The sequence below is a fragment of the Leptopilina boulardi genome, unplaced genomic scaffold (genome assembly GCF_019393585.1).
Source record: "Leptopilina boulardi isolate dan_hultmark-lab unplaced genomic scaffold, ZJU_Lbou_2.1 LbouV2_169, whole genome shotgun sequence".
In the NCBI taxonomy this organism is placed as follows: Eukaryota; Metazoa; Arthropoda; class Insecta; order Hymenoptera; family Figitidae; genus Leptopilina; species Leptopilina boulardi.
In genome coordinates, this window is record NW_026137717.1 from 324452 (window position 1) to 351624 (window position 27173).

Sequence of the window (27173 nt, forward strand, 5' to 3'; positions counted from 1 at the left end):
TAAAATGCATTTTTAAAAAATAAATTTTTTTAAAAGAATTCTTTATTACGAATTTGAATTTTTTTACGGAACTATTTTTTACCGCTCTTTTTTTAAAGAAAAAAAGAAATTATGTTGACAACGTGAAGTTAGGCGCGCAATGTCAAGGACGTGATTTCTAACCTCAAAAGAAGAAACGGAAACAAATTGCATATAATATTCTTTTGTTTATAAATTATCATATATAATTATAAATGTCACAATTGTCATTGTAATTAACGTTCAGAAACAAAAATTGTATTTTAATTAATGTTTTTTGTTTATTTTCATAATTAAGAATTTATTATAAAACTTCGTGTATAAAACATTTTGTTATTGTTATATTTGTGTTTCGTGTGTGTTTAAATATTTTTTCTTTTCAAGTGAAAAAAAAAAAAAAAAAAAAAAAAAACAAAAAATGGATGATGAAATTGAAGAAAGTGCTCTAAAACAGGTAAAACCAAAAATATTTTTTTTATATTTATATAAAAATGTTTTTGTTTTAAATTCTTTTTTCAAATTTAGTAATTTTCTTTCTTATGATGTAAATTTTTTTTTGGTAAAATTTATTAGAAACTGAATGTTAATTTTAAAAATTTATAGAATTAAAAAAATGTTAATTTTTTTTTTTTAGGTTATTTCAATACGATTAGAATCGAGTGTTTTACAAGAGGCTTCCGAGAAAATTTCACAAATTATTAAAAATAATAAATCATCAAATAAAGATACAAAACAATTAGAGAGTGAAATTAAAAATGAAGAAAATTTCAATCAAAATGAATTGGTTAGAACTGGTGAAATTACACCGTTTCAGGCGGAGGAGAAAATTAATTTTCAACAATCAAATGGGTAAAAATTATTATTATTTAATAATTTAATATTATTTTATTTTCGATATAAATATTCTATTTATATTTTTTTTATAAAATATAATAATAAAAATACTAATAATAACAATAATAATAAAATTTACGAATAATTTTTATTTCATAATAAAATATAAAATAATATTAAACAATTATTATTATTATTATTATTATTATTTCTTTATAAATTATTATTATTATTATTAGTGAAATTTTGTGTAATTTTTATTTATTGGTTTTCATTTGTTGTTTTTTCTGCTTTTGTTTTGTTTTTTTTCCCTAATTTATCAGTAATAATAATAATTATAATATATAAAACAAAAAAATGTAATTTTTTTTTGTATTTTTATCACAGAAAATCGAATGAAACAAATCAATTAACACAATTTGAAAATTATTTAAAACATCAAGCTGAATTGTCAAAAATTTGTAAATTTTTGAAAAAACGCAAAAACACTACACCAACTTTAAATGAAATAAAAAATAAAAAATCCAAAATCACAAAATCAAATAACGATAATTGTGAATATGAAAATTTAAATAAAAATTCAAAAACAATTGCAAATAATGATAATTGTGAATATCAAAATGAAAATTTAAATAAAATCGAAGATAATCATAAAGAAACAATAAATGAAGGAGAAAATGAAATTTTCGAAAAGGTAAATTCAAATCGAATTTTTACAAGGGGAAAAAAAATTACCATCGAAGAAAAAGAAGAAGAAGAAGAAGAAGAAGAAGAAGAGGAAAATATAAAAAATTCTGATTCTGGAAGTGAATATCTACCAAGCGACGAGGAAAATTCAAACAATGATTATTTAATAAAACGAAAAGTGAATATAGAAAAAAATAAATTAAAATTCAATCGGGAAATTGACGATGGTGATGAGGAAATTTATCGTGAACGTGTACGTGGTACAAGAAGACTAAAAAAAGAACCAATGCATAATATTGATAATTTATTTAAAGTACCAGAGAAAATATGGAAAAATTTGTATCACTATCAACGTGTATCGGTTCAATGGCTATGGGAATTAAATAATCGCAATGTTGGCGGTTTAATGGGTGATGAAATGGGTTTAGGAAAAACGGTTCAAGTAATTGCATTTCTCGCCGGTCTTGAAGCAAGTGAATTACTTCTTGATGATGGACGATTTCGTGGATTGGGACCAACACTTATTGTTTGTCCTGCAACTCTACTCGATCAATGGGTGGGTAGAAATTTAATTTACAAAAAAAAAAAATTATTTCAATTTTTACCAATTATTCTCTCAAAAAATTGAATTTTTCTCCACTATTTTCAAAAATAACTGTTTAATAATAATAAACAATAAATAATAAAAAAATAACAAATAAATAATATAATAATAAAAGTAATATATAATATAATAATAAATAATAGAAAAAAAAAATTTTTTTCTCGGAAATTTATCAACGACAGGCTTTGAATTATACGACATTTTTTTTTCAAAAATTACGATTTTTTTCGACTTATTTTTAATAAAATGCGACTTTTTAAACGTTTTTTCTTTTTACATTTAAAAAAAAATAAATTTTTAAACAAAATACGTCTTTTTTTAAGTATAAAATGCAGATCTACAAATCTTTTTTATTTCAATTATTGAACAAATTTTTTAACTAAAATTCTTCATTAAATTAATTATTTTTTAATAATTTTAATGAAATACAATTCACAAATTCAATTATCCGAAACTAATTTTCAAATTAAATTTTTTTTTAAATTTAATAATTGTTTATAATTTAGAAAAAACAAAAATTATCAAAAAAAAAATTACCAAAAAAATTTTTCATTCAAAATCACTTGAAATTTAACTATTTTTGCAAAAAATTTCCATTATTTTTTAATGATTTTTTTTATATAATATTATTCGAAAATTCAATTATCTGAAAGCATTTTTCAATTAAAAATAGTTTTAGAATTGAATTTTTTTATGTGATTTCTAATAAATTCTTTATCAACAGAAATTATTAAAAAAATTTCTTATTTATAATTATTGTCTGAAATTTAACACAATCATTTGAAAAGCAATTATTTTCAAAAATTTCAATTTAAAATCAATTGAAATTGAATTATTCGAATTTTTGAAAATAATTGAATTTTAATTGATTTTAAAATGAAAATTTTTTAAATAATTGCATTTTAGTTGAATTTGAATTAAAAAGTATAAAGGAAATTGAATTTTAGTTCATTTTGAATTAAAATTTAAAAAAATAATTGAATTTTAGGAGAATTATAATTGAAATTATTAAATTGGAAAAATTTTTAGATGGAAAATTTTTAAAATAATTAAAGTTTAGAAACTTCTTAATTAAAATATATAAATTTTTTTGATTTTAAATTGAAAATTTTTTAAATAATTGAATTTTAGTTAATTTTGAATTGAAAATTTAAAAAAAAATTGAACTTCAATTGAAATTTTGGAAAATAATTGAATTTTAGTTGATTTTGAATTGAAAATTTAAAAAAAATTGAACTTCAATTGAAATTTTGAAATATTTGAAAATAATTAAATTTTAGTTGATTTTGTATTCAAAATAATTGAATTTTAAATTGATTTTGAATTGAAAATTTTTAAAATTTGAAATTTTGAAAAATAATTGAATATTTGTTGAATTTGAATTAAAACATTTTTTAAATAATTAAATTTCAATTAAAATTTTGAAAATAATTGAATTTCAATTGACATTTTAGAAAATAATTGAATTTTTGTTGAATTTGAAATAAAATTTTTTAAAACAATTGAATTTCAGTTCATTTTGAATTAAAATTTAAAAAAATAATTGAATTTTAGGAGAATTATAATTGAAATTATTAAATTGGAAAAATTTTTAGATGGAAAATTTTTAAAATAATTAAATTTTAGAAACTTCTTAATTAAAATTTTTAAAATTTTATTCATTTTAAATTGAAATTTTTAAAAATAATTAAATTTTAGTTGACTTTGAATTGAAAATAATTTGAATGTTAAATTGATTTTGTATTGAAAATTTTGAAAATTTGAAATTTTGAAAAATAATTGAATTTTTGAATTAAATATTTGAATTAAAATTTTTTTAAATAATTAAATTTCAATTAAAATTTTGAAAATTAATTGAATTTCAAGAATTAAAAATTTTGAAAAGTAATTTAATTTTGTTGTTTTTGAATTGAAAATTTTGGAAAGTAATTTAATTTTGTTGATTTTGAATTGGAATATTTGAAAATAATTGAATTTTAGTTTATTTTGTATTAAAATTTTTGATAATAATTGAATTTCAATTTGAAATTTCAGTATATAATTGAATTTTCATTGATTTTGATTTGAAATTTTTGTAAAATAATTGAAAAATCATTGAATCTCGAGAGTCCTATAAATAAATAATAAATTAAAAAAAATATTATTTTCATTCAGGTAAAACATTTTCACAATTGGAGTCCAATAACACGTGTTGCACTTCTTCATCATTCAGGCTCATTTCAAGGCAAAACTAGCGATTTAATTGAAAGCATAAAACACGGTGGTATTTTATTAACATCCTACACTGGCGTTCTATTAAACAATGATCTGCTAATAAAAACTGATTGGCATTATGTGATACTCGATGAGGGACACAAAATTCGTAATCCCGATGCAAAAGTAACAAAATTAGTTAAACAATTTTCAACACCACATCGTTTACTTCTTACCGGTAGTCCAATGCAAAATTCACTTAAAGAATTATGGTCGTTATTTGATTTTATTCTACCAGGTAAATTGGGAACACTTGTTGCATTTATTGAACATTGCGCAAATCCAATAACACGCGGTGGCTATACAAATGCAACACAATTACAAGAGGCAACTGCATTACAAATGGCAACAATGTTACGAAATGCAATAACACCATATATGTTGAGACGAACGAAAATTGATGTTCAACATCATTTAAATTTACCGGAAAAAAATGAACAAGTTTTATTTTGTAGTTTAAGTGATGAGCAAAAAAAATTTTATAGAGAATATTTATTGTCCGATGATGTTTCACATGTTATACATGAAAGAAATTCGAGAAATGGAATTTATCGTGCAAGAATGTTGGTTGCATTAACGGCATTGAGAAAACTTTGTAATCATCCGGATTTATTTTTATTTAATCATCAAATTATGGTAATTAATTTAATTTAATTAATTTTATTTTTTTTATTTATTTTCTTGTAAATTATTTATTAGGCAAAAAATACGAAATTTGTGACAAATTTCAGTTTTAGTTGTAAAAAAGTAAAACAGACAAAAAGTAATTTGTATATATTTACTAAAAAAAATTAACTGTTTGTCCGTTTTTTTTTTATTCCATAATTAAAACTAAGCCATTTTGACCAAGAAAGCTGAAATATGGTGCAAATTTATATTTTTTGCGTTTTGTTTTAATTTTTTTTGTCAATAAATTGAGAAATTATTAAAAATTAATTGTCAATTGTAAATTAAATAATTCAAATTAATAATTAATATTTATTTCAAAGGACTCGGAGGACGATGAATGTATGGAATTAACAGAGGAAATTATGGAAACATTTGGTCATTGGAAACGTGCTGGAAAAATGATTGTAGTTCGTTCGTTGTTAAAAATTTGGAAAAAACAAGGACATCGAGTTTTGCTATTTACACAAAGTCGACAAGTTAGTTTCTAATTAAATAATTTAATAAAAATTAAAAAAATTTACTATTATTTCATTGAAAATTAAAAAAATAAATTATAATTTTTAATTAATTTGATAATAAAATGGAAAAAAATTGTTTTTTTTAAGATGATGCACATTCTCGAGGCTTTGATACAATTGGAAAAATATTCTTATTTACGATTAGATGGCATGACTCCAATGGGTCAAAGGCAGCAAACAATTGAAAAATTTAATACAGTGAGTTATGGCAAAAAAAAAAAATATTTCTTGTACTATAAGAAATAAAAATAATAATTTATTAAATAATTAAGTAATAATAAATTATTTATTTAATATAATAAAAAGAAAAAATAAATCTACTTTTGTTACTTTTTTCAGGAATCTTTGTATTTTGTCTTTTTATCGACAACAAGAGTTGGTGGTTTAGGTGTGAATTTAACTGGTGCAAATCGAGTTATTATTTATGATCCCGATTGGAATCCAGCGATCGATTCACAAGCAAGAGAGAGAGCATGGCGAATTGGACAGGATAAAAATGTCACTATTTATCGTTTAATAACCGCTGGAACAATCGAAGAAAAGGTTTTTATTATTATAATTTTTTAATTTTGTCGAAATAATGCTTTTTTTAGAAATTTATAAAAAAAACAACTTGGAATAAAAATTAGAATTTTTTTTATAAAATTCGTAAAAAGGCAATTTTTTTCATATTTGTTAATTTTTAATTAAAAATTAGAAATAATTTTTTAAAATACTTTGAAAAAAAAACTTTTCATTTTCGTTTCAAGATTTATCATCGGCAAGTATTCAAATTATTACTCTCGAATAAAATCCTCGAGGATCCACGGCAACGACGACTTTTTCACACAACCGATATAACGGAATTATTTAATTTAAACGAAACTTTTGACGGTGAAGCCGAATCAAATGAATTATTTAAACATTCGAAACTTGATGCGCCAATGAAGAAACAAAAGAAGAAAAGAAAAAAGATCAAGAAAAATATAATGACAAATTTTTCCTCAACTAAATTGAATGCAATGCGAAAACTTGCCGCGGAACTTAGTAAGGAAATTGGTAAAAAAGGAAAAAGCAATGATGAAATTTTGAAAAATAGGGAAAAATCGAAAAATTATTTTGAAAAAAGTGAAAAAATTAGAAAAAATTCGAATAATTTGAAAATTGAAATTTTTTGCCAAAATCAACAAATACAGAATAAATTTAATGAAATGGAAAATATTGATAGTAAAATTGAAAATATTGATGACAATAAAAATGACGAAGAAAATGAAAATTTGGAAAATAAAATCGAAAATAAAAACGAAAATGAAAATAAAATGGAAAAATTGGAAAATTCGGAGAAAATAAAGGAAAATATAGAAAATAAAATTGAAAATACAGAAAATAAAATCCATGGAAACGAATGTAAAATGGAAGTATCGGAAAATTCTGTACAAAGAAAGGAAAATAAAATACAATTGGAAAATTTCACGCAAGAAAAAGAAAAGAAAATGGAAAATTCCGTGGAAAGAAAGGAAAATAATATCGCTGAAAGTGATGGAAAAAAAGAAAATTCTCCAAAAAATGAAGAAAATAAAAAAGTCAATGACACAATTGAAAGAGAAAAAAATGAAAATTTATCGAATAAAAAGAAGAAATTTGAAGAAAAAATTGCATTATCAAGTGAAGAGGAGGGAGAAATTCGTGAAACAGAAGAGACAATAAAAATTGTAAACGAAGAAAAAAGAAAGAAACGAAAAAAGAAAAAGAATAAAAAATTGAATAATAGAAAAAAACAAGTGTCAGCAATATTTGAAGGTGAACAAGTTCCATGTTTAATTGGTCGACGACTTGGATATTCAAAAGAATATCAAGAGCCAATTGCCACCGACGATGATGATTATGTTCTCTATAAATTATTCTCCAAAGCTGGTAAATTTGCAAATACACTTTTTTTTATCCAAAATTTATTTTTAAATATTAAAAAATTTCTTTTTTTTCTTTCAAAAAAAAAAAAAAAAAAAAGAAAATTTTTTTCTGTAAATACGACAAAAATTTAAAAATTATAAAAATAATTTTCAAATTTTTACAAATATAGAATAATTTATAAAAATTAAATTTTTAAAATTTTAAATATATTATCTGAATTAAATTAAAATTAATTAAAAAAAATAAAAAATTATCAAAATATTTAGTAAAAAAATATAAAACGAATAGTTTTATGATTATTATTTAATTATCAAATTGAAAATAAATGAACAATAAAATAAAACTAATTTTAAATTAAATAATTTTAATAAAACTAAATTCTACTAAATATAAATATAAAACTAAGAGTAAATTTACAATTTTTTTTTTTGCAATTTATAATTGTTTTAATTAGAAAAAAATTATTATTTTTGGAAAATATTTTATATAATAATTTAAAATCTTTAAAATCATAAATTTATTAACCATGAAAACCTTAAAATCATCTTGAATTTTGTAAACAAAACTTTAAATTTTTTTAAAATAATTGTTTCATTTATAAATGTTTGTTAAAAAATTGAATTCTAATTTTTAGCAAAAAATTGAAATTTAATTTTTTAATAAAAAAAATTTTGAAATTATATTATATTGAATTTTAAATTAAGTTTACATAAAAAAAAGATAATTTTTTGGAAAAATCATGATAAAAAAAAAATAAAATAAAATTCATTGTTTAGAAAAATTAAAGTGAATTCATACCTTTTTTTTAAAAGCATAATTCAAAAACGTCGTTTTTTCGATTTTCAAGGTTCAAGTGCAAAAAAAAGAAAAAAGTTACCTGTGAACAAAAAAATGAAAAATTACTTAATTTTTTTTTTTTCATTTCAGTGGTGAGTTCGGCATTTCAACACGATTCTGTGATTTCGCGAACAAGTGGCGAGCCAATTGAAAAAAGTCTTTTGGAACGCACTGCCGTTGAAACTGCAAATGAGGGAATGGAAAAAATACGCAATTCCCGACGTTATTACAATAAACCGTCGTGGAAATCAAATGAATAAATTTGGTTCCAAAAAAACAGAAAAAGAAACAAAAAAAGAAGAAACAGAAGAAAAAAAGTACAAAAAAAAAATTTAAACTGTAAATAATTAATTCGCAAAAAAAAGCGCAATTATTTTTTTCCCCCACAAAAATCAGTATTACAAAACTTAAAAATTATTTATTTCTTACGTCTTATCTCCATTTTTGTACTTTTTCTATATACAAAAAAAAAAAATATATATATATATTTATTATTTAGAACAAATATGTTTTTTCTTTTCGAAGAATTTTTCCTTTATCCGAATTTTTCAAAAAAATAGTCTAAGAAAAAAATTCAATTTTCGTAAATGAGATGAATTTTTGTTTTTTTTTTACCTTGTGAAATTATATATAAATAAATTATATATATATATATATATATTTATATGATTAGAATATCACATGGAATATATTAAATTTTTTTTGTTTTTCGTTTTTTTTTTCAAATAAAAAAAAAATCATTTGTTTTTTTGAGGAAAAAAAAGAATTTTGAAATCTTTTTTCTTTGTTTTTTTTTCTTTAGATTGAATGTCTGAGAAATGTGTCAAGTTTTGGACCATTTCTACCAAGTGGATCGTCAGGAAACATTAAATGATCACCAACAAATGTCGGTGGGAGAATTTGATTTTCAATCGTTTCACGCCATTCGGGTTTCTCTTGATATAAATCTTTAAATTGATCGTTCGATATTATTATTCCATTACATTTTGTGGCGTATTCCAATATATACCTGGACAAAAAAAAAAAAAATGGAAAAATACATTTTTTTCTACTTACAAATATTCTTTTTTCAATTGAAAAATTTAAAACAATTTTTAAAATATTTATAAAATAAATTATAAAATTTACAAAAAAATATTTATAGAAAAAGTAATATAATAAAGAAAAATTAAATTATAAAATATTTTTCCCAATAGATATAATTTTATTAAATTTTGTGTAAAATAATTTTTTTTTTTTTTTGAAAAAAGATTTTTAATTTTCTTAAATTTAGTTTTTCATTTCTTTCCCTCCCCCCCCTTTTTTTTTTGCTTGATAAATTTAATTTTATAAAATCGTATAAAAAAAATGTTAATTTCATAAAAAAAAAATTTTTATATGAAAGAAAATTTTTTAATTTTGGAAAAAATTAAAAATTTGAAAATGAAATTACATAATTAATTAAATTACCTGTCATCGTAGGGTGTAATTACTTTTGAACCTGCTTTTCGACTTGGCGTAAAAACAACGTAACCCTGACGATTAAGATCCTCCAATAAATTACGATTACGACTTCGTACATGTTGAGGAATAAATGCAACTACCTTGTGACCTTTATTTACAAAAAAATCGATAACAATTTTTAAGCCTGTCTCGGAAAAAAATTTTCCCCTCGTGTACCTGTAACGTAAAAAAAAAAGAACGCATAATTATTTTTGCAGCCGAAATTTTTCTTTCTTTGAATTAGTAATTTTTGCTGAATTTTTCATTAAAACAATTTTTCTATATTAGATAATTTTTTTTAAAACAATCATCAAAATTTTTTATTTCTTCGAATTAGTCAATTTTGCTGAATTTTTCATTAAAACAATTTTTCTATATTAGATAAATTTTTTAAACAAGCTAAAAATTCTGTAATATAGAAAATTTTGTTTTTAATGAAAATTCTGCAAAAATACTAATTCGAATAAATAAAAATTCGGCGTCATGTAAAAAGAAAGAAATGAAAAAAAAAAGGATTTTGCAATTTATATTTCTAAAATATTAATGAATTCTCACGCTTTTGCAACGTTTGGTCCATCGATAATAATTTCCCTCAATTTTCCATTTGTTCTCGTCTTTTCAATTTCCACATTTTCCATTCTTGTTGCTGCTGTTGTCATTTTTGTTGTTGTTGTTGTTGTCGTCGCTGTCGCTGCTGCTGCTGTCGTTGTTGTTTGAACAATTTCCACATTTCTATCCTTTAAATTTGGTATTTTTAATACTTGCATTATTTCCGAATTTTCAACATATTCAATTGATGGTAATTTTTCCTTTGTTTTCACTAATTTTTCATTAAAAATTTTTTCTGCTTTTTGTGTATTTCTTTTTTTTTCACGTATTCTTTTTGCAATTTCTCTTGCATTTTTATTTCTCGCTATTTTTCTCTCAGCTAACCAATCGCCTAACCATTTTTGTGGATATTCACCTTTTAACATTTGTAAATTTGTTTCATTTAAATGAGATTTTTTTTCAACTTCAAGTGGAATAAAGTCATTATTTTTTTTTAATGTATCAGAAACCGATGACCAAACAACCGTTATGTCCTCCGTTTGATTTGTATTTACTTTCGATTGAGTGGAATTTTCTCCTGATGCTGGGGGGAAGAAAACAAACAAAAATTAGTAAAATAATAATTAATTCATTATTATTATTATTTCCAGGAATTTTCAGTTTTTCAAAAAAAAATTGTCTTTAAGAAATTTATTTTAAAAATTTTCAAATTTTAATTTGATTTTATTTTTATTTATTTTTTTTTTTAATTAAAAAAGGCTAATAATTTGTAAAATAAATTTTAATAAAAAATAAAAAAAAAACACGAAAAATTGAATATTTTATATGGAAAAATGTAATTTTTAATTTTTAAAAAAGAAAAGGTTTTTTTTAACAAAAAAATTTTTTTTTTTGTTGAAATTTTTTAAATAACCTCAATTTACCTTCATGCCAATCGTCGAGAATAATAACCGAATCGTCAGCTTCATTTTGAATTGAACCTTTTTTTCCCGGTGTTTTTGGCCCAATGTCATTTTCATCATTAATAATAATAACACTACTTCTTCTCGATACTAAACTCGGTACATTTAATATATGTCGTTTCGTTGTTGGTCCAACTAATTTCAATTTTTTCGCTGGCCTTAACCTAGACGAATCTTCTTCTATTTGTCGTTTTCTATGTATATATATATACATTTATACAATATTTCTCAATAATTAGAAAAATTATCACAAAAAACAAAATTGCAATAATAATAATAAAATTAATAATTAAAAAAGTGTCGAGAAAAAAAAAACTTACCCTACTTTTGCATGTTGCAAACGTTTCAATGGACTTTTATAATTTGTATTTTTCATCGTAAGTCTCAATGATCTTCGCATTTTGCCCATTTTTCTTTATTTTATTTATTTTTTTTTTAATTTTAAAACTGATAATAAATCGTGTTATGACTTGTTATACAATTTGTAACATGAAATCGAACGAACAAAAACAATAAATAACCGTATATATGACAAATGATTATAAAAAAAAGGAAAAAAAAAGATTCACTTAATTTTAACACACGATTAAAAATAGAAACTTTTTATTTTACTTATCAATAAACATTCAAAAACACTAATTGTTTTGTATAAAAATATTGCAATTAATTACAATCAATCGCTGCAGACTATTTTTTTTTTCATTAAAGACTGAAGTTAGTCACAAATGTTCTCTTTCTCTTACCTAATTGGCTGTTTTGCAATGTGTTAATTCAAAATTCCCTATAGATAATAAAATTACACTCTTGGCCGTTTTTTTGTCCTTTTCTATATGTTGTCATGGCAACACGTATGTTAGAAAAGGACAATAAGGTTATTCAAGTTGGGTGGGGGAAAGCCAAGATGGATGATGGCTGGTGCACAAACATCCGGCCTATCAGCCTATCAGCATTCATTCCCACGAGAAATTTCTCGTGGGAATGAATGCTGATAGGCCGGATGTTTGTGCACCAGCCATCATCCATCTTGGCTTTCCCCCACCCAACTTGAATAACCTTATAAAATTTATGATTTTTCAAAAAAAATTTGTCCAAAATAAATGGCTACCTAAAGGTGCTTTTATTCCTCCAGTATTTTGATAAAGGTGCTTTTATACCTCCAGTATTTTGGTAAAGCAATCGGCTGGATTGAATTTTCACGGAGAATCACTGAATTTGATTGGCTCTAAAAATATTCAATTTTCACGGTGGAAATGGAATATTAGTCAGAGCCAATCAAATTCAGTGATACAACCGCGAAAATTCAATCCCGCCGATTGCTTTACCAAAATGGCTTTGTTTCGTGCGCATCGTGTAATTTTTATTTTTTTAAGATAATTGATGGTAATTACTCATTATTAATTAATTAATTGTTAAATTATTAATTAATTACTCATAATTTATTAATTAATTACTCATAATTTAATAATTAATTACTATTTATTATCAAATATCTTACAAAAATAAAAGTCAACACGATGCGCGCGCAACAAAGTCCGAGCCTTTCGGACCTATTGGGATCGGCTAAACTGCAATACGCCATCTGGTGGGGACCCATTCTCTCCCTCCATTTTCTTTCTTTGTCTCTCTTCAATTAATAGGTTAGAAAGAGTAGAAAAAACAAAATGGAGGGAGAGAATGGGTCAAAGTTACTAGATTGTTACTAGACCACTGTTCCCAATTGTAGAAGCTCCATAAGAGGAAAGAAACAAGTTTTACATTTCGGACATTCTACCAAATATTCAATACACCTTTGTTAACATAACAACTTTGTAATTAATAATTTTGTTTGAAAATGGCGTCAAAAAATTGAGATTTAAAATAAAAAATTTTCAATTCAAGAATATTGAACAAATATCGCAAATAAAATTAAAAAAAAAAAAAAAAAAAAACAATGTCCGACGATTTATTGGCAAAAGAAAAAGAATTTCATAGATTAAATAAAGAATTAGAAGAAAAAACGCGGGAATTAATGAAAGAATTTGATTCAGTGATGGAATCGACAAATAATTTTCAATTATTATCATCATTAAATCAACATTATTATTCATTTACAAATCAGAATGATAATATAAATAATAAAATTTTCAATGCTCCAACTTTAATGGAAAGACAATCAAATATTTTGCTTTTTAAAAAAAATGTTTCTTTACCACAATTATCTGACGAAACACTTCAATTACAAAACAGGTAAAATTTAATAATTAATTTAATTATTTAAAACAAATTAATTAATTAAAAAAAAAAATTATTGAATAATTTTAATTAATATTATCATGGAAAATTTTTTTTAACCGAAAATAGATCAAAGTTTCATTGAAACAGCGATATATTTCACTCAAACAGCAAAGGTTTCTTGAAATTTTAGAGAAATATATCGCTGTTTCAGATAAAGATTTTTTTTTCCAATTTAATTAATTAATAAAAATATTAATCATATTATTAATTTTTTAAATTAAATTATTAGGTATTAATAAATAATAATTATTATAAATTAATAAATAAATAATTAAATAATAATTTAGTTAATTATTAATTAATTTTAAAAAAAAATTTATAATAAAAATGAAAAATTTTTTTTATTCAGTGAATAAAAAAAGTTTGTTTTTTTTTTGTAAAAATAATTAATTTTCTTTTGAATTGAAATAAATTTTTATATTAATTTTTGGCAATTAAAAATTTTTTTTAAAATTAATTATAAAAAAAAATTAATTATTTCATTATTATTAACAAAAAAAAAAAAAAAAAAACTTTTTATATCAATAGAAATGTAGAAATGGAAAATTTTACTAATCCATCGAAAAGTGAAACAATTTCAAAATCTGAGACAATAATTCAATTACTGAAGACGAAAATAAAATCTCAACAAACTGAAATTGAAGCCATTAAAAATGAGTATAAAAAAAAGGTTCTTGCAAATTTTTTTTTCTTTACTAATTGCACTGATTTAATTTTTATTTAATTAAAAATTCTAAGAATAAAATATTTTTGAAAATAATAATAAATTATTAAACAATAATAAAATAATAATAAATTATTAATTATTTAATAAATTATTACAATTATTTGAAAAGGCAACATTTTTTTTAAAACTTTCGTAGAATTTTTTATGCTTATTAAATTCTTCTATTGTCTTTTAAATAATTTTATTTATATTTTAATTTTACGTTTTTAATTATATTTTTGTAAAATAGTTTAATTAAATAATTAAAATTTTCATTTTAATTCTCTATAAATTCAGTGTAATCTTTATAAAGAATTGGAGATAGAAAAGAAAAATCAAATGGAAATAAAGGAAAAATTACAAAATCAATTATGTTCATCGAAAGAATTAATAGCAAAAAATGAAATTGTTAATGGAAATTATCAATTAAAAATTCATGATCAAGCTAGCGAGATTTCTGCGTTAAAAAAGGTGATAAAAAATATTAATAATATTTTTTTTTATCACAATTTAAAAAAATCAGCATTTTTTTCAATTTAAATCTAATTTTTCAAAAAAAAAAAATTTTTATTATTTAAAAAAAAAAATTTTTTAATTTAATTTAATATTATTTAAAAAATTTAAAAAAAATGTAATTTAATAACTTTTTTTTAGGAAGTTGAGGAATTAAAAAAAGAAGTGAAAAATTTTAATCAACAATGCAACACTAATGATGTGAGATTAAATAGAAGTTTAGAGGAAAATGAAAAACTTCGCAATTCTTTGAAATTTAGTAAATTAGACGAAAAGGTAACAAAAATTATTACAAAAGAAAACTGAAAACTATTTTTATAGTAAAATTTTTTAATTTCTGGAGATAAATAAATTTTGTATAAAAAAAAAATAATAAAAAAAGGAAAAAAATTAATAACAGAAAACTAATTTCAGGATTTACGTGATCAAATACGAAAAATCACTGAAGATAAAAGGCAATCGATAAAAAATCTAGAAAAACAACGCTCAGAATTGTGTCAAGCTTATAAAAAGCAAATGCTCCTTATTGATAATCTGAAAAAGCAAAAGGTTTTTAAAAAAAAAATTATACTAAAATTAATTTTACATAGACTTTTTGAAATTAAACATTCGAAATTTAGAAATTTGAAATTTTTTTTCAAAATTTAGACAAAAGGCTCTAAAATTTAAAGTTTAAAAAAATATTTACATTTTTCTAACTAATTAGTTTAAAAAAAATATAAAACATTTTTTTTAATAATTAAAAAAAATCCAATATTTAAAAAAAAAAATATTTTTTTTCCAGACTTTTTTAGAAGCAAGTCGACAAATACAAATAACAAATGAAGATTTTACAAAATTCCTCGAATGGAAACCAGATCAAAATTAAAATATTTTTTTTCTTTTTTTAAAAGGAAAAGTGTTTCGCAAAAAAAAAAAAATGTTTTCTCTTTTTTGTCAAATAAATAAAATAAAAAAAACCCATCACTTTTTTTTTTGTTCCAAATGACATTTTTTTTTTTCATTTATTTACAGAAGTCTTATTTTGTGCAAGAAATAATTCTAACAAGTAATTATATTGGACTGTACAAAATTTTCGGTCAACACTTTCGAGACCCCAAGAAGAAGATATTTTTTGTCTTTAAAAGAAAAAAAAAAGAAAAAAAAAAGAAAGAAAAAAAAAAAACTACAAAAAAAAAAATTATAATTTTTTTTTTTTTTTTTTTAAAGATAGAAAACAATAATAATATTTTATTTTTAATATTTCACTAAAAAAAAGCCTCGGACAAAAAAAAAAGTAATATATTTAAATTTCTTTTTTGAGAATATATATATATATTTTTTTTTTCTCTCTAAGATTTTTTTTTCTCCTGTGTGTAATTTTTTATAATTGATAAAAATATAATAATTTTTTTCTTGAGGCTTTTTCTTTTTCACATCCGATTCGCATCACTAATTAATTTTTTATTAATTAATTAATTAAACGTCGTCAAAGGTAAAATTACATTTAAAAGTCGCATTCACGTGTCATTGACTAAAAAAAAAGAAGGAATTTTACTAATTTCTTTTTTTTTCGCACGAAAAACAAAAATTGTTCGTGATGTGTTTCTGTGTGTGACAATCACTCGATTTTTTCAGCCTTTTTTTTGTAATTTAAAAAAAAATTCCCCCCACCCTTTTCTTTCATTTTTTTTTTTATCGATAAATTACAATTGTTTTTTAAACCAAATATTTAACGATAAATTTTTCTCATAATCTCGTTTAATGAAAAAAAAAAAAAAAAACAAAACAAAACAAAAAACCAATTTTTTTTTTAATTAAAATCTATTTTTTATAATTATGAAAGTAACACAAAACGAAAATTCGAAGAATTTCGTTTTTTTCTATTTAAAATGTTTTTTTTCGAGAGTCAATTTTTTCATTAATGATTAATCGAGAATCGATTTTTATTAAAAGAAACAAATTTTTTTTGTATTAAAAATTAAATTTAATTTACTGAAAATTTAAACTTAAAAAAAAAATAAATAAAAATCGAGTATCGATTTTAGATCCAAGGATTTTTAAAAATCTCTTTCTCTTTTATTTTTTTTTCTCCTCAAAAAAAAAGGAAATAAAAACGAAAATTTTCCCTAAAAGATCAATTTTCACTATTGAATATTTTTAGTATTGAAATCACAATATTTTTTCCCCCATTTGATTTTTATATCACAAATAAGAGAGAAAAAAATAAAAATTATTCAACAATTAATAAAATTGTCGAGGCCTAGCGAATTGACTAATTAATGAATTAATGATTTTTATTATTTTCATGTTTTTGTGTTTGTTTGTTTTTTTTTGTAAAAATTAAAATCTAAATGCGACCAGAATTAAAGCGACATGGCTGCGAGCAATGAGCGCAGTATTGGCGCAAATATATATATATATATATATATTTATTTTTTTTTTTTTTGACGTAAAAATAATATTAATCGACGTCAAATGTGAATTTTTTTTTGTTTCTTTTGTTTGATTTTTGTTTGTTTCTGTTTCTGTTTTTTTTTTAAATAAATATCGAGACACGGAGAAAACCGCAAATATTACCAGTAATAGTTAATGAAATTTTTTGTTTTTTTTTCACCTATGTTTCATCTTCTTTCTTCGTATTTTTTTAATGTGATAAATTATTATTATCATCATCATCAAAGCAAATCATGCCAAATAGCTGTATGTATCTTTCTGTCCTTCCGTTCGTTCTAAATATTCCTTCTCTATTAAAATATCTATACATTTCTGAAAATAAAGAAAGAAAGAAACTTTATTTTGTTTTTTTTTTGTAAATAGATTTTCGTTTCTCTTTATTTATTTTTTCTTTTCCAATTTTTGGAAAAAAAGGGAATTAAATGGCAAAATTAAAAAAAAAAAAAAAAAAAACCACAAAAGTTTTTGAAAAAATAAATAAACAGAATGAGAAATTTTTCTGTAAATTGAAGTAATTTTTAAAAAAAAAAAAATTGAAATTTATTTATAAAATAATAAAATTTACCTTAATAACATGAACTCTCGGTTTGAACCTTGTATTGAGTTGATTGAGAACCTCAGCAACGAGTTGTTGATGCTTAAGGACTTTTCTCATTTTCATAATTCTCACTATCGCCGCTTGTATTAATAACTTTCTATCTTCCTCTATATGCTTATGCGTCGTTTCTTGTTCCACTTTAAGTTCCGTTTTCATCGGGATATTTATATTTACCCTGAGTTTTTTGCTAAAAAGAAAAAAGAAACATTACAATTTTTCAAATTAAAAAAAAAAAAATTCACGGAAAAAAAAATCTATTTGAAACAGTAATTTCTCTAGAATAGCAAAAAATTACCGCTATTTTAAAGAAATATTTCGTTATTCCAGTGAAATTTATCGCTGTTATAGGTAAAGAAAAAAATTTTTTTTTTGCCGTAAAAAAAATAAATTTTTAAAAAAATTATATAATTTTTCAAAAAAAAAATTACTTTTTATAACCCGTGAAAAGTTCAGCAGTTGACGATGGAGAAAGTTCCGCCTCCTCATCTGTCGACGAGATCAATAACTTTGCCTTTAATAGTATCTGCATTACCTACGAAATTAATGGAAACAAAAAAACAATTATTTATTTCCAATTATTTTCACTTGTGAGAAAAATTTTAATTTAATAACATAATATTAGCACATTTTTTTTTAAATTATTGTGATAAAAAAAAATATAAATTCCTACCTGAATGAGAAAATCCATTTTAATTTGTGTGGATTCCATTAATTGTTGCAAAGTCCATGATGTTGATACATTATATTGTAATAATACCGCCATTTGAAATGTAGAGGCTTGTAATGTATATCTATTTTTAAAACAATTCGTATGTAATTCACCTTTGGACATATTATACAGCCAATTTAATTTTCGTCCACTGTGCTGTGAACTATAGAATGTTGTAAACCTATGTACAGACCTTTCCAACTGCAAAAAACAAAACAAAAATCAAATTCTCCAAAAAAATACTGTTTTTAATTTTGTATTGTCAAAGGAAAATAAATTCTATTCTATTCAATTATAATAATAATTATTTTTTAGTCAATTTTTACCTCTGTTGGCAAGGAAAATGAGAATGATTGTTGAAATGGCCATGAGCCTGATGATAGTACTTGAATACTGAAATCAATATCGAGTGGCTCAGCCGAATTTGTCAAATGTCTACGAAATTGTTCATTTAAATCTTTAGACACGCCAATATCTTGAAACATACGTTGTAATTTTGATGTATATTCAAAGCCGCATGTTTGTTTTAATTTTGAGATCATTGAAGCTTCAGCGTCATCACTCGCTGACATATGTTGCACCAATCGTTTTGCCAACATTTTACTGTAGAACTTTTGAAAAACATCTTTATCCTCTATGTATTTAAAAACTACCATCTGCAAAAATTGATAAAACAATAATTTTTTTTTTTTTTTTAATCATTTACCAACTGTAAATATTATTATTATTTTTTTACCTACTTAGTAAAACTGAAAAAAAGGAAAAATATTCTAAATTTTTGAATTCTTTTAGAAATTAGAAATATTTAAAAAAAAAAAAAAAACTTGCCACTTGATTAAGAGTATCCTCGAGTTCAGCCTCCTCGGGATTTTTACTACTTTTCTTCAAAAGTAAATCACAGTATTTCGCCAATAATTCCGGTGATTTGCTACTACTATTCGCTGTTCTTGTCACTGAATTAATATTAATAAAACGACCACAAGCTTTATCGAGTGCAGTCACAAAACCAATGTCATTATTAAAAGCGTCCAACACTAATGCATTGTATTTTTTATGTACCTCTAATATTGTATTGACATACATTTTTGGATCCTGAAAATGAATTTTCCCAAAAATTAGTAAAGAAATAGACAAATTTTTTAATTTCGATTTCTTTTCTTTTCAAAAAATTTGTATTTTCACGCTTTGCATTTCATTTAAAATTTTGAAATAATTGAATTTTAAAATTAAATTTTCGAAAATAATTGAATTTCAATTAAAAATATTGAAAATAATTGAATTTCAGGAGAGTTATAATTGAAATTATTAAATTTATAGAAATTTAAGATATAATTAAATTTTAGAAGCTTTTAAATTGAAATTTTTAAAATAATTGAATTTTAATTGAAAAATTTGAAGATAATTGAATTTTAATTGATTTTAAATTGAAAATAATTGAATTTTAAATTGATTTTTAATTGAAAATTTTGAAAATAGAAATTTTGAACAATAATTGAATTTTTGTTGATTTTGAATTGAAGATTTTGAAAATAATTGAATTTCAATTGAAATTTTGGAAAATAATTCATTTTTTTTAAATTTTATTTTGAATTAAAATTTTTGAAAATAATTGAATATTAATTGATTTGAAATTGAATTTTTCGCAAATAATTGAATAATTTATTAGAATTTATAGCCAAAAATTCAACTGAATATTTATTTTCAATTGCAAAATGCTTTCATTTAGATAATTGAATTTTCGAAGATCTATATTACAAAAATCATTAAAAAATAATAGAAATTTTTTTGCAAAAATAATTAAATTTCAAGTTATTTTTAATTAATTAATTTTTTTGTTTATTTTATTTGCTAATTATTTTCTTTTTTAAATTATAAACAATTATTAAATTTCATAAAAATTTTAATTTTCAAAAATAGTTTCGGATAATTGAATTTCATTAAAATTATTAAAAATTTTTAATTTAGTGAAGAATTTTAGTTAAAAATTTTGTTAAATAATTGAAATAAACAGGATTTGTAGATCTGCATTGTATACTAAAAAAAAAACTTATTTATTAAAATTTTTTTTTTTAAATAATGTAAAAAAAAAAGTCGAAATTGTCACATTTTTCTAAAATAAGACAAAAAAAGTCATATTTTCTAAAAATTAAAATAAAAATACAATTTTTTTAATTTCTATTTCTTTTCTTTCCGGAAAAAATTGTATTTTCTAATTAATTAAAACAGAAAAAAAGAAAAATACAGAAAATTTTTGAAATTTATAAATAAAAAAAAAAAATACTCACATTAAGGGCAGTGTCACCGCATTTATCAATAGCAGCCAATCCCATATTAGCAATATGACTTTCAAGTAAATTTCTCAATTCACCCAAACCATTTGGTATTCTTGCGACAAGTTGATACATTCTTCCTAGATCATTATTTTTTTCTGAATCAAGTAAATTTTGAAATTCCGAATGAAATATATCCAAATGTTTTTCAATTAATACACGTTCACATGTTTTTGCTAAACGATCCTGTGTTGTTTGATGTAAATAAACTTGTACACGTTTTTCTTCTTCAAGTAAACGTTGTTCGCCTTTTTTCATATATTCAGTTACTGGATTTTGACGAACAAATTCTGAACTTTCACGTGTATAAAAACGTTCAGTGTCCTCAAGAAAGAGATTTTCAAATGATTCTTTATAAACTGATAAATTTTGTCCCTTTGCACCTGGATCCTCTTCATTTAATCCCAATTCGACGTAACAATTAATAACACCACTTACTAAACGTGTATTTATTGTCTCACCATTTCTTTCGCGTTCTATTAATTTTAAAACTGCATTTGTCACCTGCAAAAAAAAAGTAATCCAAATAAATAAATTAGAAATTAATTTTTTAGGGAAAAAATTTCTTTTTAATTTGAAAAAAAGTACCTGTCGATTAAGATGTTTAAAGAGATTATCACGCCACGTGACAAGTGCAAGTTGATAAATTTCATAAATTCCTTTACGTCCTTCTTCACATTCTCGTCTCACCCAATGTCGATTTAAATACGCACAAACGCCATTGAGAACTTTACTACTAAATTGATATTCTTCCCATTGTCTCGTGTAAAATTGCAATACATCTTCGTCCATTAGATCAACACCATGCTAAATTAAAAAAAATATATATATATATATATATTTATTAGTTATTTAAAAAAAAAAAAAAAAATAGCAAACAAAAAACAAAAAGAAACGTTTCACTGAAAAATCAGACAGACGAAAAATAGTTATTCTATTATTAAATTTATCTACATTAACAGAAAATACAATAAAAAAAAAAATTTTCTAAATAAATTTCTTTTTCTAATAATATTACTAGTTTTTCTTCTTTTTTTTTTAGTAGACGGGACTGATATTGACAATTAAACAAAAACAAAAAAAAATAAACCTCCATTTTCATTAAGGAGGGGGGTGGAAAATGAAAAATTTTGTTTTTCCCCACCCCATTTCTCAAAAACCTACAGAAGGAAGTAGTATAGATGCCAAAGGAGGCGCTAGCAGGAAACAGGAAGCAAATGTTCCCCCCTTAATTCTCGCCAATTCTAATCCGTGGTTCTAAAAATTATTCGAGAGATTTCTTTTCTTTCTATTTTTTTTTTTTTTTTTTTTTGAAAAAAGCTGTTTTCTGTATTTAAAATGAAAATTGAAATAAAAAACAGGCCTCGGATTGAATTTAAAGCACCAAAAAAAAAGTCAATTTATATTCCAAAAGGCAATTTTTTTTGATTTTAATAAAATTTAATTGATTAATAAATATTTTACTTTAAATAACTGTAATTTTATTAGACATTAAATTCATTTTTATTAATTCTATAATGAATATTAACAAGAAAATTTATTTCTATTTCATAATCGATCTAAAAGACAAATTTCACATAAATTTTACAGATTTTTAAATAAAAAATTTTTTTTTTTAAATAATAATTTTAGAAGAGAAATTTTTTTTAGAAATTATTGAATTTCAAAAGATTTTTATTAATTTTCAAGACAATAATTAAATTTTACAGAACTAAAAAGAATTTATCAAATAATAATTTTAGATAACTTTTTTTTTTAAAGTAATTGAATTTTTAAAGATTTATAATTTTGATTTTTAAAATTAATTGAACTTTAAGTGATTTTTAAATAAAATTTTTTGATGAAAAAAATTTATTAGAAATTGAAGAGAAAAATACAATAATTTGAAAACTTTTTAAGCAAAAAATGGTTTCAGATAGTTAAATTTTAGATAATAATTAAATTAAACAGAATTTCAAATAATTCATTAAATAATTTTCGATAATCTTTTTTTGAAAATAATTGAATTTTAATTGATTTTAAATTGAAATTTTTAAAAATAATTGAAATTTAGTTAATTTTGAATTAAAATTTTTGAACAATAATTGAATTTTGGTTGATTCTGAATCAGGGTGTCTAACAAGGATTGAGAAAAAAATTCCCTGACTTTTCCATGACTCCTCCCTGACATTTATTTATTTTTCCCTGACTTTTTAATAACCTTATTTCTGCTTTCTTTGGACAAAAATATGGTTACTGACGTATTTAACAATAAATTAATTTCTAATAGTAGTAACAAATGGTGATAAAAACCATTCAAGTTTTTTTAGATTAAAAAATTTTTAAATTCACAAAAAATTTTAATTTTTGTAGAAATTTACAGAAATTTCCCTGACTTTGAATGAAATTTTCTGAAATTCCCTGACTTTCCCTGACCGTTAGACACCCTGTGAATTAAAATTTTTGAAAATAATTAAATTTCAAGTAAGATTTTTAAAAATAATTAAATTTTAATTGATTTTAAATTGAAAATTTTGAAAATAATTGAATTTTAATTGATTTTAAATAGAAAATGTTGAAAATAATGTATTTTTAATTGATTTTGAATCGAAAGTTTTGAAAATACTTGAATTCTTAATTGATTTTTCATGATTTCCGTTTGATGAAAAATTTATTAGAAATCATATAAAAAAAAAATTTAATTTCAAAATTATTTTTAAATTTGAAAAATGCCTGTTCAGATAATTGAATTTTGCAAAGAATATTATAAAAAAAATAATTGAAATTTTTTCAAAAATAATTAAATTTCAACCTTTACATAATTTTGAATTTATACATTTTTTCATTAATTTTATTTGCTAATTTGTTTTTTTCGTGTTTTTTTTTAATTATAAACAATTATTAAATATCATAAAAATTTTAATTTGAAAAATAGTTTTAAAATAATTAAATCTGTAAATTGAATTTCATTAAATATTTTTAAAAATAATTAATTTAGTGTAGAATTTTAGTTAAAAATTTGTTAAATAATTTGAAATAAACAAGATTTGTATAGTAAAAAAATTATTATTAATTAATCAATTTAATTAATTATTTATTCTATACTTGAAAAAAAAGTATTTTGTTTAAAAATTTTGTAAAAAACAAAATAAATCGAAATAGTCGCAGCATTTTATTAAAAAAAGTCGAAAAAATTTGTATATTTAAAAAAAAAAGAATATAATCCAAGGCCTGACAAAAGAAGTAGAAAATGATAATGAAAAATAAAATTCTTCTAAAAAAAAATAGAGCTACAAAAAAAAACCAAAACTCACCTTAAGTAAATTAATAAGATAATTACGAAGAAATTCACGTAATCTTTTGTATAATTCAAGACCAACAAGTTGAGCGCCACCAGACATTGGATTTTTTTTATTTTTCGTACATGTTCTTGATATTTGTTGATGTACACTCGTGCAATAATTATAAACATGAGTATAGAGTTCAATGTAACGTGGTTTTGACATGCATTGTCTATTGTAAACTTGTTCAATGCCTTCGCGTAAATCGCCCCATATTTGATCCAAGTCAATTTGTTTTAAACCAGGTGGACCACCTTGATGACTACCAGTTCCTCCTCCACCACCTCTGTGATTCGACATTTTTTTTTTTTTTTATTATTTTTTTAATTCTCTTCCTCAGAATCCTTTTTTTCAAAAAAACCCCCTGGGGTAAATAATGAATCCAATTTCCACTTGGGATTCCACTAAACAAAATTACAAAAAATTATTCATTTTGTTTTTATTTTAATATCTCGTTTTAAAAAAAAAAATATTCAAAATACTCATTTTTAATTTTTGTAACTCCAAATTTGTTTTCATAAATTTTTTTAGTTTTAAAAATTTTATTATACTATTTTCGTTTATTTATAATTATTTTCTTTTACTAATTATTTAATTTTATTAATTTTTTGATAATTTTATTTGTTTATTTATTATTTATTGATTATTATTATTATTACATTATTAATTATTATTACTATTATTAGTAATTATTTTTAATTTTATTTTTTATTATTATTTTATTAATTTTATTTTACTATTAATTTTTTATTATTTCATTTGTTTATTTATTGATTATTATTATTTATTTACTATTTTCTTGTTTTCTTTTTATTATTTTAATTTTTTTTCTTTAAATTTAGTTATTTTTTTTCTCCATTTTCGTTTTATTATTATTTTTTCTTTTCAAATAATATTTTGACTATTTTTCAATTTCTAAAGTAATTAAAAAATAATAATAATTCTGTTCGTTTTTTTTAATCAATTACATTTTATCCGATAATTTTGTGTTAAATATTTAAAATTTAAATAAACATTTTAATTAATCGTGTAATTTTCTTCTAATTAAAACGAATATTTACCACAAATTTTTTTTTCAAAACAACTTTTATCAATATGAATCATACATTTTTTTTATTCCCGATAAAAATATTAATAAAAATTCCCCCTCTATATTTAAAAAAAAACTAAACTATTTTCTAAACGGAAAATCAAAAGGGTTATATAAATGTTCGCTTATATAGGTATATATATATATATATATACATAGAAAATTAAATTAACACATAAATTCATAACATTTCGCGAACAATATATATCAATATCATAATTAAATAACGTAATAACGTCAAATCAAATAATATATCGTTAATTACTTAAATATAACCTAGAAAAAAATTTTGAAAAATATATAAGGAATTGAATTTTTTTCGAGGTTAGGGCCAAACATGTATAACACACACACACACATTTACGTACATAAGGAATAAAGAAGTACTTTTATGGAAAGCATTTAAGAGACAAAACAAATTGTGTGTGTGTGTGAGAGAGAGAGAGAGAGAGAAAGCGAAAAAATTGTCACTCACAAATTACTGAACAAAGGACAAAGACCATCATTTTTCGACTCACGTTTCAAATAACGCGACTTTTTTTTTTCGTCTTTATTTTGCTGTATAGCAGACACGACAATAAATTCTTATTGTCGATATGGAAAAAATTGTTTTCGGGGAAAACCTATATAGATATAGTTATAGGCATACATATACGTATATATCTATATATACGAATATATATATATATATATATATATATTCATAATATATATATAGATATATATAATATACATACACAAAGGAGACGAAATCACTCTCGTTTCGATATACCGTTATACGAATCCAAATCCCATGCAAAAATGAGCGTTGATTTCAATTTCTTTTTTGTTTCACCAAAAAAAAACCAATTTTCACAAAAAAAAAAAGGAAAATTTTGCATCACTTTTTACTACCCCCCCTTTTTTACCCCTCTCGTAAAAACTCCGCCACGCGAGTATTAAAACCGAATTATAATTCACTAGGATAAAAATTATATTTTCAAAGGCAAAGAAAATTTTTCGTATATATATATATATAAAGAAATTTGTTTCGGAAAAATAATAGTTTACATGTTGTGTATTTTTACTTACCCTCAATCTGTTTGGGAGACTTTCACCACCGCATTACACTACAGCTTCTTTTGCCCCAAAAATCCACGGGTTAAATTCACTTTGTGATATGGGAAAGAGATGAGAACCAGAGAAAAAAGAAAAAAAAAAAAACACTTCGCGTTATGTTATATGTATATATATACACACACACACGACACTGTCGAGAATTTTTCGTCAAATATTTTTTTTGCTATAATTTATAATATTTATATGTATATGTATATATGTATATATATATATATATTTGGTCTAGCAACAGGAATAATTACGCGAAATAACGAATAATTAATTAAAGTCGACACTGCTGCATCTCTTTTCTATTCTGACAGACCTAACGTTACAATACAACTGACGACACACGCACAGCACAGGTTAAGTTAACACTGTTGCCAACATTATTTAGAAAAAAAGAAAAAAAAAACCACAAATAAATACGATTTTGTTACACAAAAAGAAATAGAAAGTTTTTTTATTTATTTACATAATTGTATATTATATAAAAAAAGATATTATATTTGTTTTTTTTTTATTTAATTAAATTTGTCAATTTTCATGAGAATCTGATGAAAATTGAATAAGATTTGATTGGTGGACAAGATTTATATTTTGGAATTAATGCCAACCAATAGGATAAATTGATACTTGACATTCATTGGTTAATGTAATTTTGGCGTCAGTTTTTCAAAATGTTTATTTTTATTAATTATTGACATTGAAATTTACTTTTAAATTTGTCATTGACATTAATAAATTGTAAAAAAAAAATTTTTATCTTATTACTATTGAGATACTCTTTTGGATG

The 27173-nt window shown here is 21.8% G+C and overlaps 4 protein-coding genes across 4 annotated transcripts; 2 read left to right on the top strand and 2 right to left on the bottom strand.

The window, feature by feature from the left end:
• Positions 1–139: 139 nt before the first annotated feature.
• On the top strand, positions 140–8702 carry LOC127277515 (DNA excision repair protein ERCC-6-like). Its single transcript, XM_051298689.1, has 9 exons — positions 140–472; positions 653–867; positions 1240–2095; positions 4298–5032; positions 5386–5541; positions 5671–5781; positions 5923–6126; positions 6333–7476; positions 8401–8702. Exons 1-9 carry the CDS (start codon positions 437–439, stop codon positions 8568–8570), a joined length of 3627 nt encoding a protein of 1208 aa, XP_051154646.1. The 5' UTR covers positions 140–436; the 3' UTR covers positions 8571–8702.
• Positions 8703–8711: 9 nt separating this feature from the next.
• Positions 8712–12011, bottom strand: LOC127277527 (probable ribonuclease ZC3H12C). Its single transcript, XM_051298736.1, has 5 exons — positions 11624–12011; positions 11265–11497; positions 10348–10924; positions 9760–9969; positions 8712–9319 (listed from the first exon to the last, which is right to left on the bottom strand). The coding sequence occupies exons 1-5, from the start codon at positions 11710–11712 to the stop codon at positions 9109–9111; spliced, it is 1320 nt and encodes a 439-aa protein (XP_051154693.1). The 5' UTR covers positions 11713–12011; the 3' UTR covers positions 8712–9108.
• Positions 12012–13119: 1108 nt separating this feature from the next.
• On the top strand, positions 13120–17110 carry LOC127277534 (testis-expressed protein 9). The gene is made up of 6 exons (XM_051298745.1): positions 13120–13529; positions 14106–14247; positions 14581–14754; positions 14938–15072; positions 15211–15345; positions 15581–17110. Exons 1-6 carry the CDS (start codon positions 13234–13236, stop codon positions 15662–15664), a joined length of 966 nt encoding a protein of 321 aa, XP_051154702.1. The 5' UTR covers positions 13120–13233; the 3' UTR covers positions 15665–17110.
• A 96-nt stretch (positions 17111–17206) lies between these two features.
• Positions 17207–26731, bottom strand: LOC127277518 (cullin-1). The gene is made up of 10 exons (XM_051298708.1): positions 26351–26731; positions 24163–24593; positions 21458–21676; positions 20825–21373; positions 19368–19631; positions 18866–19195; positions 18501–18740; positions 18259–18362; positions 17798–18017; positions 17207–17544 (listed from the first exon to the last, which is right to left on the bottom strand). Exons 2-10 carry the CDS (start codon positions 24487–24489, stop codon positions 17464–17466), a joined length of 2334 nt encoding a protein of 777 aa, XP_051154665.1. The 5' UTR covers positions 24490–24593; positions 26351–26731; the 3' UTR covers positions 17207–17463.
• Between the last annotated feature and the right edge of the window lie 442 nt (positions 26732–27173).